The sequence below is a fragment of the Oncorhynchus clarkii genome, chromosome 16 (assembly GCF_045791955.1).
Source record: "Oncorhynchus clarkii lewisi isolate Uvic-CL-2024 chromosome 16, UVic_Ocla_1.0, whole genome shotgun sequence".
Classification (NCBI taxonomy): domain Eukaryota; kingdom Metazoa; phylum Chordata; class Actinopteri; order Salmoniformes; family Salmonidae; genus Oncorhynchus; species Oncorhynchus clarkii.
The window spans coordinates 16314267-16326208 of record NC_092162.1 but is presented as its reverse complement, the minus strand read 5'-3'; the positions used below and the strand labels follow the sequence as shown (position 1 = coordinate 16326208).

Below are 11942 nucleotides of genomic sequence, written 5' to 3'. Positions count from 1 at the left end.
CATCTGCTAAAGGACTAAAATGCAATTGTCCTACAGTACAGCTCAGGAAATATGACATGTCTAAATTCAAGCACACAAATGTAAAGAATGTCAGATAATCCATTCACACATGAATGACTGGAAAAGGACTAGTCCCCAATGGAGTTATATATAGTACAAAATCACAATAATAAAAAAAACACAAATAAACTAGGCATGTCAGTTAAGAACAAATTTTTATTTACAATGACGGCCTACACCGGCCAAACCCGGACGACGCTGGGCCAAATGTGCACCGCCCTACAATGCCACAAATACACCCAAAATGGTTGTTTTTCAAACGAAAAAGATGAAATATATTAAAGATATTTTACACTTATCAGTGATGTAAATTCACCCTCTCTTCAATGTCTTTTAGAAGGAATTTCTTTTTTTTATTAAAAAGAAATAACAGAATGTTTGGTGTAGATTTGTGTACATTTTGATATCAACTAACATTGTGCAAAACAATCATACATAATTCCTATGAACTAGACGTACTATGAAATAGGGACGTCTATCACTTTTGTAAAAGCACCACAAATTCCATGAGGAAATAATTTAACTGGGGTTTACCAGTAATTCCTATACTGAAAATCAAAAAAAGGAATTAGGAATTAGAATAATTTAAGAAGATCTCTATGGGCACAATCCTGTTTAAATGAAGTGATTTATGATCATTTGTATTGATCACAATAGTGATCAACAATAAGTATTATGACATCAAGATCACTTTTTAATCAGTCATTTTTTGCTTTAAATACATTGTATGCAACTGATTGTAATGTATTCCAACAATATGATTATAAAGATGTATATAGATCGATCGATGGAAATGACACATTTAAGAAAATGTCTATGACTTGACGGGTTTGAGTGACAGCATTCTAATTTTAAAATGACAGAAAACTGTCAGAGGTTGGACCATCCATCTCGATCCTCACTTCACAGAAAGTAAAGAACCAGCAGCCAAAACATACATAAAATCGCAAATTTTAAAAAAATTACATTAACACTGTCGGCTGATCAATGGCTATATAAGTACTTCCAGGCGATAAACTAACAGTCACTTAGTAATGCTAGGTTGTGCCCTGCATCAACGAAACATGAAAATCAGCTTCCTTATACTATGTAACTGTGTTCTTAAAAGAGTTTGGTATACAAATTAAATTTTGATGCGTCTCAAAGCAGGCTTATTCTGGAGAGTGATAGTTCCAACAAGAGGCTATAATACATTCATGTTTCTCATATGCATAGAGAAAATGGCATGATCTGGGGCAGTAGTAACTAAACGTAAATCTAAAAGACATTAAGGATAAACGGAGAAGCTAGCTGCATAACAAAAATAAAAACACTTCTGGATGGACATTGGGTGGAGATGCTGAATTTTCAAACATTTCTATTTCCTGGTTCTACCCCAATTGAAAACCAAATAAAAATCAGGTAAAAAAAAAAAGAAAAGAAGATGGATAGAAAAATACAAAATCTTCAGTCCCTTGTCCATAAGGTCGTGTTCCTCCTATGGCATGTTCTGCAGGTAGGTAAGTATGCTGGAGGGAGGAACATCAGATCAGTGCTGCTCCTGATTGGCTCAGAGTCCAAAAGGAACATAGTCTCTCTTTTTGTTGTGAGTGAAGAAAATATCCCAGGTCAACTCAGCCTGCTGGGAGCAGCCTCCCTGCCCTAGGTTGCATGTGTATCCCATGGGGCAGCAGTGCTTGGCGTCTGCGCAGCATACTGCCTGTGAAGAGAAAGCGAGTTTAAAGGAGTAGTTCAAGATTTTTCAACTTGATGTAAGATGGTTCCCCACCCTGAAAGTAGTCTATGGCTCGGGAGAAACTGTAATCCATGGTAGGGTCTCTTTAAACAACCACCACAAACGTCAGCATACTTTATCCACAACAAACTAACAATCAATGGAAGTGATGGGGGCATGTAAGCATGTTGTTTTTTTTTATGCATTTACCGCCCACATATTGGAGGCCTATTCACTTGAATTGACGGGCATGTTACCGCCTAAATGGGCAGAACGTTGTATAAAAAGTTGAATGGCACTTTACGGTCAAAATCCAAAGTTACATATGTCAAGTTAATATTCAAATACGCCATGTCGCTCGCTACCTTTGGTTCGGGGCAGCAGGACCATTCTGTGGGGGAGGTCTTGCAGCATGTCTGCAGTTTGGGACAGCTGTACTCTCCAGCACCGTCACACTTCACATCTATCCCCGTCTCCACTGCTCTCTGCTGGGACTCTGCCACCTTTGTCTGGGGAATCGTATGGGGGAGTACACCCTCTACCGGTTTCTCACAGGTCCCAGTCTGCATGTTGCAGCTGTAGCCCTGTGGGCAGCAGTGCTCGTGGTCTGTACAGCAAACAGCCTGTGGATAGAGGGAAATAAAGAGAGAGAGAAAAAGAAAGAGAGAGAAGGAAAGTGTCCCAATTATACAAAGTGTGTGTACTATATAAATCCAACCCATTATCACAGAAAGTCAATGGAGACGCACCTTGACCAGAGGACAGCAGCCCCATTCTTCTGTGGGCAGCTTGCAGCAGGTGGTCCCAGAGGCACAGCTGCTCTTGTTGTCACACTTGACGTCTTTCAACATGGCTCCCACAGTCAGGGCCTTCTCCTTGCGGTACCAGGGGATGGTCAGGCGGCCCTTAGTGCAGCAGGTCTTTTGGTCGTCACAGCTGTAGCCGCTGGGGCAGCAGTGGTCTCCGTCGGCACAGCACACCGCCTGGGGAGGAGAAGAACCTTACACTGAGGTTATACAGAGATTACTACCGTATAATCACCATTTTACCACATCATTTCAAATCAAACTTTGTCACGTGCCGAATACAAGTGTAGACCTTAGCATGAAATGCTTACTTACAAGCCCGTAACCAACAGTGCAGTTCAAAAAATAGTTTTATTTATTTATTTACCAAATAAACAAAAGTTAAAAATGATAAAAAGTAACAAAATAACAACGAGGCTATTTATAGGGGGTAGCGGTACCAAGTCAATGGGTACAAGTTAGTTGAGGTCATTTGTACATGTAGGTAGGGGTGAAGTGACTATGCATAGATAATAAAGTGAGTAGCAGCAGTGTAAAAACAAATGGGGGCGGGGTCAATGTAAATAGTCCAGTGATCATTTGATTAATTGTTCAGCAGTCTTATGGTTTGGTAGTAAAAGCTGTTAAGGAGCATTTTGGTCCTAGACTTGGCGCTCCGGTACCGCTTGCCGTGCGGTAGCAGAGAAAACAGGTCATGACTTGGGTGACTGGAGTCTGACAATTTTTTTTAGCTTTCCTCCTTTCCTCTAATATATAGGTCCTGGATGGCAGGAAGCTTGGCCCCAGTGATGTACTGGGCCGTATGCTCCACAAGGAGTAAAGATGAGTGAGTAACCCCAAATACTATTTTCATAACTTCAACTATGTGGTAATTTTCTGTTATGTAAAATAGCGACAACTTCCAATTGCCTTGTTCATCATAAATAATAATATTTTGAAAAGGTTGCCACAGGTAAAGGATCCATAGTAAACTCCTTACCTTGGGTAAGGGGCAGCACCCCCACTTGCCAGCCTTTTTCATGAAGCAGCAGGTGGTATCTTTGGGGCATCTGGTGTGGGGGTCACACATGTTCTTGAATGGGTGGACGGAGGGGGCACTGGCCTGGGGAAGCCCTCTGTGCAGTGGCAGGCCTGGCAGCTTGGGGACCCAGGGCAGGCTGAGGAGCCCGGGCTTGTCACAGGTCTGTTCGGCCACATTACATGTGTAGCCTTTAGGGCAGCAGTGCTCGTGGTCGTCGCAGCACACCGCCTAAGGGGCAACAGTAACATTATTGCAATGCGGAACTTTCTACTTAAGAGCACCTTGTTTTGTAACCACAACAAATCTGCGCCGGTATTCATAAAAAGTAGGCATGTTGAGACACTATGAATATTGGCCCTAATCTACAGTATCTAGTATCTTAAAGTGAGAAAACATAAGATATGGCAGCTTAGGACACTTCTGTAACACACACCCTGGGCCCGAAGTCGAAAAACAACGTTTCTCCAGAATTATACACAAGTCTTCAATTCATCTCAGTCTCTATGAAGGGAGTCATTGAATGGGAAAGTTAAACTCACATGAGGTAGAGGACAGCATGCCGACTGTCCCGGGTTCTGCCTGCAGCAGGTGGTGCCCCTGGGGCACATGGTCTGTTCGTCACACTTCTCAGTGGCCAGTTGTGTCTGGGTGGCGAGGGCTGGCACCTTGGCGACCCACGGCATGGTGAAGCCTGAGGGATCATCACAGGTACTGGCCTCCAGGTTACACACTGTGCCGTGGGGGCAGCAGTGGAGGTGGTCGTTGCAACACTTCGCCTGAAGGACACAGAACGCACAGGCTTGTTATCACTGAGATAAGTTAGGCTAAAATGCGATGCTTATTTGCCTCTAATTTAATTAAATTACTTACTGAGATGACTGGAATAAAAGACTACTCATGTACCGGGACAGTTGTGGTTTTCAATTAGAGTCGAGAAAATTCAATTTCATGTCTAGTTACTTACAGAGTAGAATTTAACATTGACATCATTCAAATCAGATTCAACCTAAGGTAAAGTTGCCTAAAGGTTAGACCCTTAACTTAGCAAGGAACAAGTCAATGGGGGTATATGTGGAAATGGCCGTACATTGGGCAGGGGGCAGCAGGCCCAGTTTCCCGTGGTGGTCTCGCAGCACGTGGATTGGCCTGGACACGATGTTGACTCGTCACATTTGGTGTTGGGCAGCGGCTTCTCCTCCGACACGTAGCTGAAGGCGGGCACCTTGTCCAGCATGGGAACCAGGGCAGAGCCCGAGGAGGGGTCATCACACGTACTCTCTGCCAGGTTACAGATGGTCCCGTGGGGGCAGCAGTGGAGATGGTCATCACAACACACAGCCTATGGGGGAGCTCAAAGGAATCAGTGTGGGGTTCGCTGGTTCAGAAGAGTCCACAGTTTATATAGTGTTTCTGTTTGCATATCTTTAACGTTACAAGACAAATTTAACATCACCGACCGTAAAAGAATGGCAACACTTGCAACATGAATAAAGGGAATAACGCAAGATTTCATAATCACGTGAGTCTCAAGGGCTGAGCTCTACTGTCAAGTGTGATAGGAATTATAACGGACTGACTCTCTCACACACATATACACACACAGTACCTTGGGCAGGGGGCAGCAGACCCATTCTCCATCTAGTGATTTACAGCACGTACTCCCATCAGCACAGGCCACAGAGTCGTTGCAGGGCACAGCATTGACTGGAGGACACAGACCTTCACATGTTAACGTATGGATTTGACACCTCTGGCGAGATGCAGAATAGCAACAGATCTGCCCAAATTTCCTTCCATTGGTCACTATGCAGCCATCTATCTTAAATAGCCCGACTTTGATAGTCAGTTGCAAATTGATGTTAACATCACGTGCTAATGTTTGATTGATTGTGTTACGTTACAGCCTGTTGGATCGTTGTCCTGTTGGAAGGTGAACCTTTGCCCCAGTCTGAGGTCCTGAGCAGGTTTCCAGCAAGGATATCTCTGTACTTTGCTCCGTTCATCTTTCCCTCGATCCTGACTAATCTCCCAGTCCCTGCCAGTGAAAAACATCCCCACAGCATGATGCTGCCACCACCACCATGCCTCACCATAGGGATGGTGCCAGGTTTCCTCCAGACGTGACGCTTGGCTTTCAGGCAAACTAGTTCAATCTTGATTTCATCAGTCCAGAGAATCTTGTCTCTCACGGTCTGCGTCCTTTAGATGCCTTTTGGCAAACTCCAAGCGGGCTGTCATGTGCCTTTTACTTAGGAGTGGCTTCTGTCCGGCTACTCTACCATAAAGGCCTGATTGGTGGAGTGCTGCGGAGATGGCTGTCCTTTTGGAAGGTTCTCCCATCTGAACAGAGCAACTCTGAAGCTCTGTCAGAGTGACTATCAGGTTCTTGGTCACCTCCCTGACCAAAGCCGTTCTCCCCTGATTGCTCAGTTTGGCCGGGCGGCCGGCTCTAGGAAGAGTCTTGATGGTTCCAAACTTCTTCCTTTTAAAAAATGATGACCTTCAACGCTGCATAAATGTTTTGAGTACCCTTCCCCAGATGTGTGCCGACACAATCCCGTCTCGGAGCTCTACGGACAATTCCTTCGCCCTCATGGCATTTTTGCTCTGACATGCACTGTCAACAGTTAGACCTGTTGCCTGTGTGCCTTTCAAAATCATGTCCAATCAATTGAATTTACCACAGGTGGACTTCAATCAAGTTGTAGAAACATCAAGGACGATCAATGGAAACAGGATGCACCTGAGCTCAATTTCGAGTCTCATAATTTTTTAAATTTTACCTTTATTTATCTAGGCAAGTCAGTTAAGAACAAATTCTTATTTTCAATGACGGCCTAGGAACAGTGGGTTAACTGCCTGTTCAGGGGCAGAATGACAGATTTGAACCTTGTCAGCTCGGGTATTCGAACTTGCAACCTTTCGGTTGCTAGTCCAACGCTCTAACCACTAGGCTACCCTGCCGCCCCTAACAAAGGGTCTGAATAATTATGTAAATAACGTATTTCTGTTTGTAATTTGTATTAAATTTGTCCCCAAAAAATTAAAAACCTATTTTCGCTTTTTCATTATGGGTTATTATTGTGTGTAGATTGACAAGGATTTTTTATTTAATCAATTTTAGAATGCTGTAACGTAACAAAATGTGGAAAAAGTGAAGGGGTCTGAATATTTTCCGAATGCACTGTAACCCCTCATTCCACTGGAAAGTTACACGCTTACACTACAAACTCAATTAGTAACATCCCAGTAGCCAGGGATTAGGGTGAGAAGTGGTTGGTGCCTCACCATCGTTGGGAATTGCAGGGATCTTCTTGGCCAATGGAGTCTGTGTATTGGGGGAAGTGCACATCTCATGCTCCAGGTCACAGGTTGTGTTGCCAGGGCAACAGTGGAGTTTGTCAAAACAGCACACAGCCTGTACAGAACACATGATTTAAGACAGTACATCAGTTTTGAAAAGTTCGATCTCTACATCTCCCTTTAACTTCACTTTCCTCACATTGAAACACTTTTTCTTAGACTAAGACATATGTTACTGACAGTTACTACACATCCATCCGCCTGTGTGTAACACACATTGTGCAACATACAGCTGAACAAAATGGCTTAAGATTGTGTGACCCAGGATCTACTATGAATTATAAACTGGGTGGTTTGAGCCCTGAATGCTGATTGGCTGACAGCCATCGTATATCAGAACATTTATTTATACTGCTCTAATTACATTGGTAACCAGTTTATACTAGCATTACGGCACTTTGGGGGTTTGTGGTATATCGCCAATATACCATGGCTAAGGGCTGTATCCAGGCACTCAGCGTTGCGTCGTGCATAAGAACGAGCCTTAGCTGTGGTATATTACCATATAATATTACCATATACCACACCTCCTCATGTTTAAATGACCCAGCACCAGCCCCAGCTTCACTCACCTCAGGGTAGGGGCAGCAGCCGAAGTCTCCACTGGCCAGCAGGCAACATGTGGTTCCGTCTGGGCACAAGCTCTTACCACCTGGGCAGGTCACTGCTCGTCCAACCACAGCTACTGAGACACCAGGAAGAGAACTGTGTTGTGTTCATTGGGCACCAAATTGAAGAAAACAGAAAAAGGAAGGGACTGTGGACTTTTCCCATTAAGAAACTAAATATAGATTTTTACGTTTTCCTTTGTGTGCCCTAATGAACACAACCCTGGAACATAACTCAAAAACAACTTCCTGGTGATCTTGTAGTTTATTTCGGTCTGTCCCTTCAGTACCTGACTGACTCTTTCTTGCAGGTACTTTCTCCCTCATTGGGAACGTGTCCAGGGTGGGCGACACACACTTGGAGTGGGCTAGGTCACATTTGGTGCTCTCTGGACAGCAGTGCATCTTGTCCTCACAGCACACCGCCTTGAGAGAGAAGACAAGGTTTAGAATTCGTTCAGGTGGGCATTCACGCTTCAGCAAACAAAGGAAAGGAGCTTAACAATTACAAAAAGGGCTTGCCCTCACATCAAATTACTTCCAATAGGCTGGCAGTTTCCACCAACAGATTTGGGGTACAACGATGTGAGCTGCATTCACTATGTGAATGTATTATGGTACACTGGAACGAAACCTTAATTTATATATATTTTTTTAATTTTTACCCCTAATTTTTACCCCTTTTTCTCCCCAATTTCATGGTATCCAATTGTTGTAGTAGCTTGTCTCATCGCTACAACTCCCGTACGGGCTCGGGAGAGACGAAGGTTCAAAGTCATGCATCCTCCGATACACAACCCAACCAAGCCGCACTGCTTCTTAACACAGCGCGCATTAAACCCGGAAGCCAGCTGCACCAATGGAAACACTGTTTACCTGTCAACCTTGGTTAGCGCGCACTGCACCCGGCCCGCCACAGGAGTCGCTGGTGCGCGATGAGACAAGGACATCCCTACCGACCAATCCCTCCCTAACCCGGACGAAGCTAGGCCAATTGTGCGTCGCCCCACGGACCTCCCGGTCGCGGCCGGTTACGACAACGAGACCTTAATTTAACCCATATTTTCAGAACGTCGCCCTTTGGAAAAGATACATAGACGACATCCTACTGGTATGGAGCGGTACTGATGTTCTCCTTAATTTCTTATATTAACTTATCTGACCTCAATTTCAAATTTACAGCAGAGAGAAGAAGTCGGTAGAAAATAGACTTCTTGGATCTTACAATTCACAAAAATAAAGAAAACAAGTTGGAGTTTGCTTCTTGGGGGAGATGGTAGAGTAGGAATAAACTTTTACATGCAACCAGTAACCATCCAGTACACCTTAAGTGGAACATAACGGTGGGTCAATTCCTAAGACTCCTACATAACTGTAGTAAAGACATAGATTTCGAGCACAAAGCTAATGATATGCGCACCAGGTTCCTGCAACGCGTGTATGATAAGAGTGTCGTTGAACAGACAAATACCCATGCTAGAGAGACAAAGTCAAAGCCCATTGACTGGCACTAATTGAAACAAGAACAAAACAGCCCCACATGTGGGTATGGAGTACAGACTATGTGCGGGTCACATCAAACCCATTGTATTGAAACACTGGAACATCCTCAAAAAGTGATCCAGGGCTTGGGCCCCTCTCTCAGACGAACCCATTCCAGGGCGCCCTGCCTCAGAAACGTGGGGGCAAGTTGACATAGGGTCACAAAGTCAACTCAAATACACTTGCCAACTGGCACAAGCACGGTTTCAAAGTATTAATACCCTAGGCTGAAGTAGCATTTTGCCCCCTATTCTGGAGTGTTAACCATTACAATAAAATATTTACCAGCAAAATTCAGAGACCAAGGGAGTATTTCACAAGGCAAGGGTCAGTGTGCGCACGTTTGCAAATACTATATAAAAAGGAAGTAAAAAAACATATTCAATTTTCACGTATTGTAACCAGTGCCTTGCTTCTGATTAGTGGAAAAAAAAAACAGCCGTCAAGGGGACTAGCTTCATTAACTATGTCTAGTCTGCTGCCTAGAAGTCAGGTCAAGTCACTTTCTAAACAAAGGCTTACTCTGTTAATAGCTGAAGCCAAGCTTACCATTGTATTATCATGCTCAAGAAGACCAGAGGAACTTAGAATGTGCGGATGAATTAATTATTTCAATAAAGGTCCCTATGGTATTTTAGTGTGCAGTGTTGAAAGTTGCAGAATCAACTGAAACATTGTTTCAACACATTACAGTGGTTGTTCCAGGTGTATATTGTACGACCACAGGAAGAAAGAACGGTCCTGAGGCAGCAGTTAAACGCAAGGGGCCTCATTTTGACAGCACTCAAATATGCAAAACACTACGGTATTATTCACCTACAGATTTTTGATCAATGCAATTTTATACTCTCGAAATGTCACCCAATGAGAACTTCCAAATATGGAATAGGCCTTATGGAAAAGTATATAACGTACCTTGGCCAGGGGACAGCAGCCCCAGGTACCGCCTGGGAGTTCACAGCAGGTAGTGTCGTCTGGACACTCGGCCTCGCCGTCGGGACAGATGACTGCCTTCACTCCCTCCAGCATCTAAAGGAGTGAAAGGCAACGCATATCAATGAGTGAGTTTGAAACATGTGTTACATTTATTCAGGCAACAAAGTTAATTACCATGAATGAATAGGCTTGATAAAATGAAGACAAAACAGACAATAGATTATAATAGACAGAAATACACAGATATATGGATATGGTTGTATTTCCTTTACCAGGGGGCCGATTAGGCGTTTGGCAGGAACTCTTCTGACCCACGGCAGAGAGACGGTTTTATTAAGGCACTTGGAGTGCACTAAATCACACACTGTCCCCTCATAACAGCAATGCAGGTGGTCCGAGCAGCACTCCGCCTAGAGACGGGATTTAAAACAGCGTCATGTTTCACACTATGGGTACGATTCAAAGCGGGGTCTGCTGGACTGTCAATGTGTCCTGCAGTAACCTCATTTAATCAAGCAATCACACACACAAACTTTAGACCAGAGACTAGTCACTTACATTCGGTAGTGGACAGCAGCCATATCCACCGCTGGGTGTCTTGCAGCAGGTGTTCCCCTCTGCACACATCCCACCATCGGGACAAATCAGGGCTGAGGTCAGGCCTAGCAGAGCCAGACACGCCACCCCTATCTGCACAGTCTGAGGAGAGATTAAGAAAAGCTGAGACTGTGTGCTTGTGTGTGTTTGAGATGTTTCTTCATTTGTTTGATGATGCTATGTCAATAGGTGGGTGGTGGTGAATAACATTGAGCGCAGGGTGATCAATGTTTCAGCTGTAAGCCTACTGGGTTCACCCACATTAGGAATGCAGAAGTCTGTGCTTAACTCCATACATTTGCTCTGAGGTTCATGTCCTTTCTAGGCAAATATGTGTGTGTGCTGGATCACACTAGAACATTTAAAACTACAATATTTAAGTCTTTATCTACACAAAACCGCAATAGATAGTATGTCATCTGGGGACTTATGAACCTGATGGACTACTTCACTCACTCACTGTAGCCTAGTCAGCCATTTCGAGAAACATGATTGCTAAAATGTTATCAGAATGGACTTTTAGCACACCCAACTCATTCCAAATAAGTACTGTAGCTTGCTAACTAACTAAGCTACAATACTTATTTAATACTATGGTGCTCAAAGCGGGGTCTGCTGGACCGTCAATATGACCTGCAGTAAACTCATTTAATCAAGAAATCACACACATGACATATTACCTCGACTACCGGCACATTGCCTCTGTACCGGTAACCCCCCCTGTATATAGTCTCGCTATTGTTATTTTACTGCAGCTATATAATTACTTGTTAAATTTATTTATTATTATTTTTTCATTTAAACTTAATTGTTGGTTAGGGGCTCGTAAGTAAGCATTTCACTGTAAGCATTTCACCTGTTGTATTCGGCGCACGTGAATAATAAAACATTTGATTTTAATACTACTACAACGCTTTTAATTTAGTCTCAACAAAGGGTTAGAGGGGAATATCTTACCATTGCCAGAGAGTCTGAGAAGAGGGCTTATGAGGGAATATCGTCATATAAGTTAGCCTTCTAAAAGATGAAAGAAAACAAGAGTAACATTACGCCATTATCAGACGATCACAACAGCAATGAATGACAGCGCTGACAGTCGTCGCTAGCGAACGTTAGATAGCTGGTAGTGGCTAGTAGCATATTAGCTAGCAAGTTATTAAGCAAACTCAATTGGTCAGGCGTGACACCCGACAAAAAAATGTATGAAATGTGTTATCTACCTTCGTGTGCGATGTACAAGTTCAGACTTGTTAAATTATCATTCATTCGAAGCGAAGTTGGGAGTATTTTGCGAT

General features: G+C 43.6%; 1 protein-coding gene across 1 annotated transcript; it reads right to left on the bottom strand.

The window, feature by feature from the left end:
• Positions 1 to 198: 198 nt before the first annotated feature.
• Positions 199 to 11651, bottom strand: LOC139368040 (progranulin-like). The gene is given in 15 exon segments (XM_071106571.1): positions 199 to 1759; positions 2140 to 2397; positions 2524 to 2757; positions 3560 to 3829; positions 4141 to 4377; positions 4689 to 4940; positions 5208 to 5305; positions 6890 to 7019; positions 7537 to 7649; positions 7863 to 7998; positions 10030 to 10143; positions 10323 to 10460; positions 10609 to 10749; positions 11605 to 11628; positions 11631 to 11651. Coding segments are annotated over 15 exon segments (2316 nt in total). The 3' UTR covers positions 199 to 1609.
• Positions 11652 to 11942: the final 291 nt, after the last annotated feature.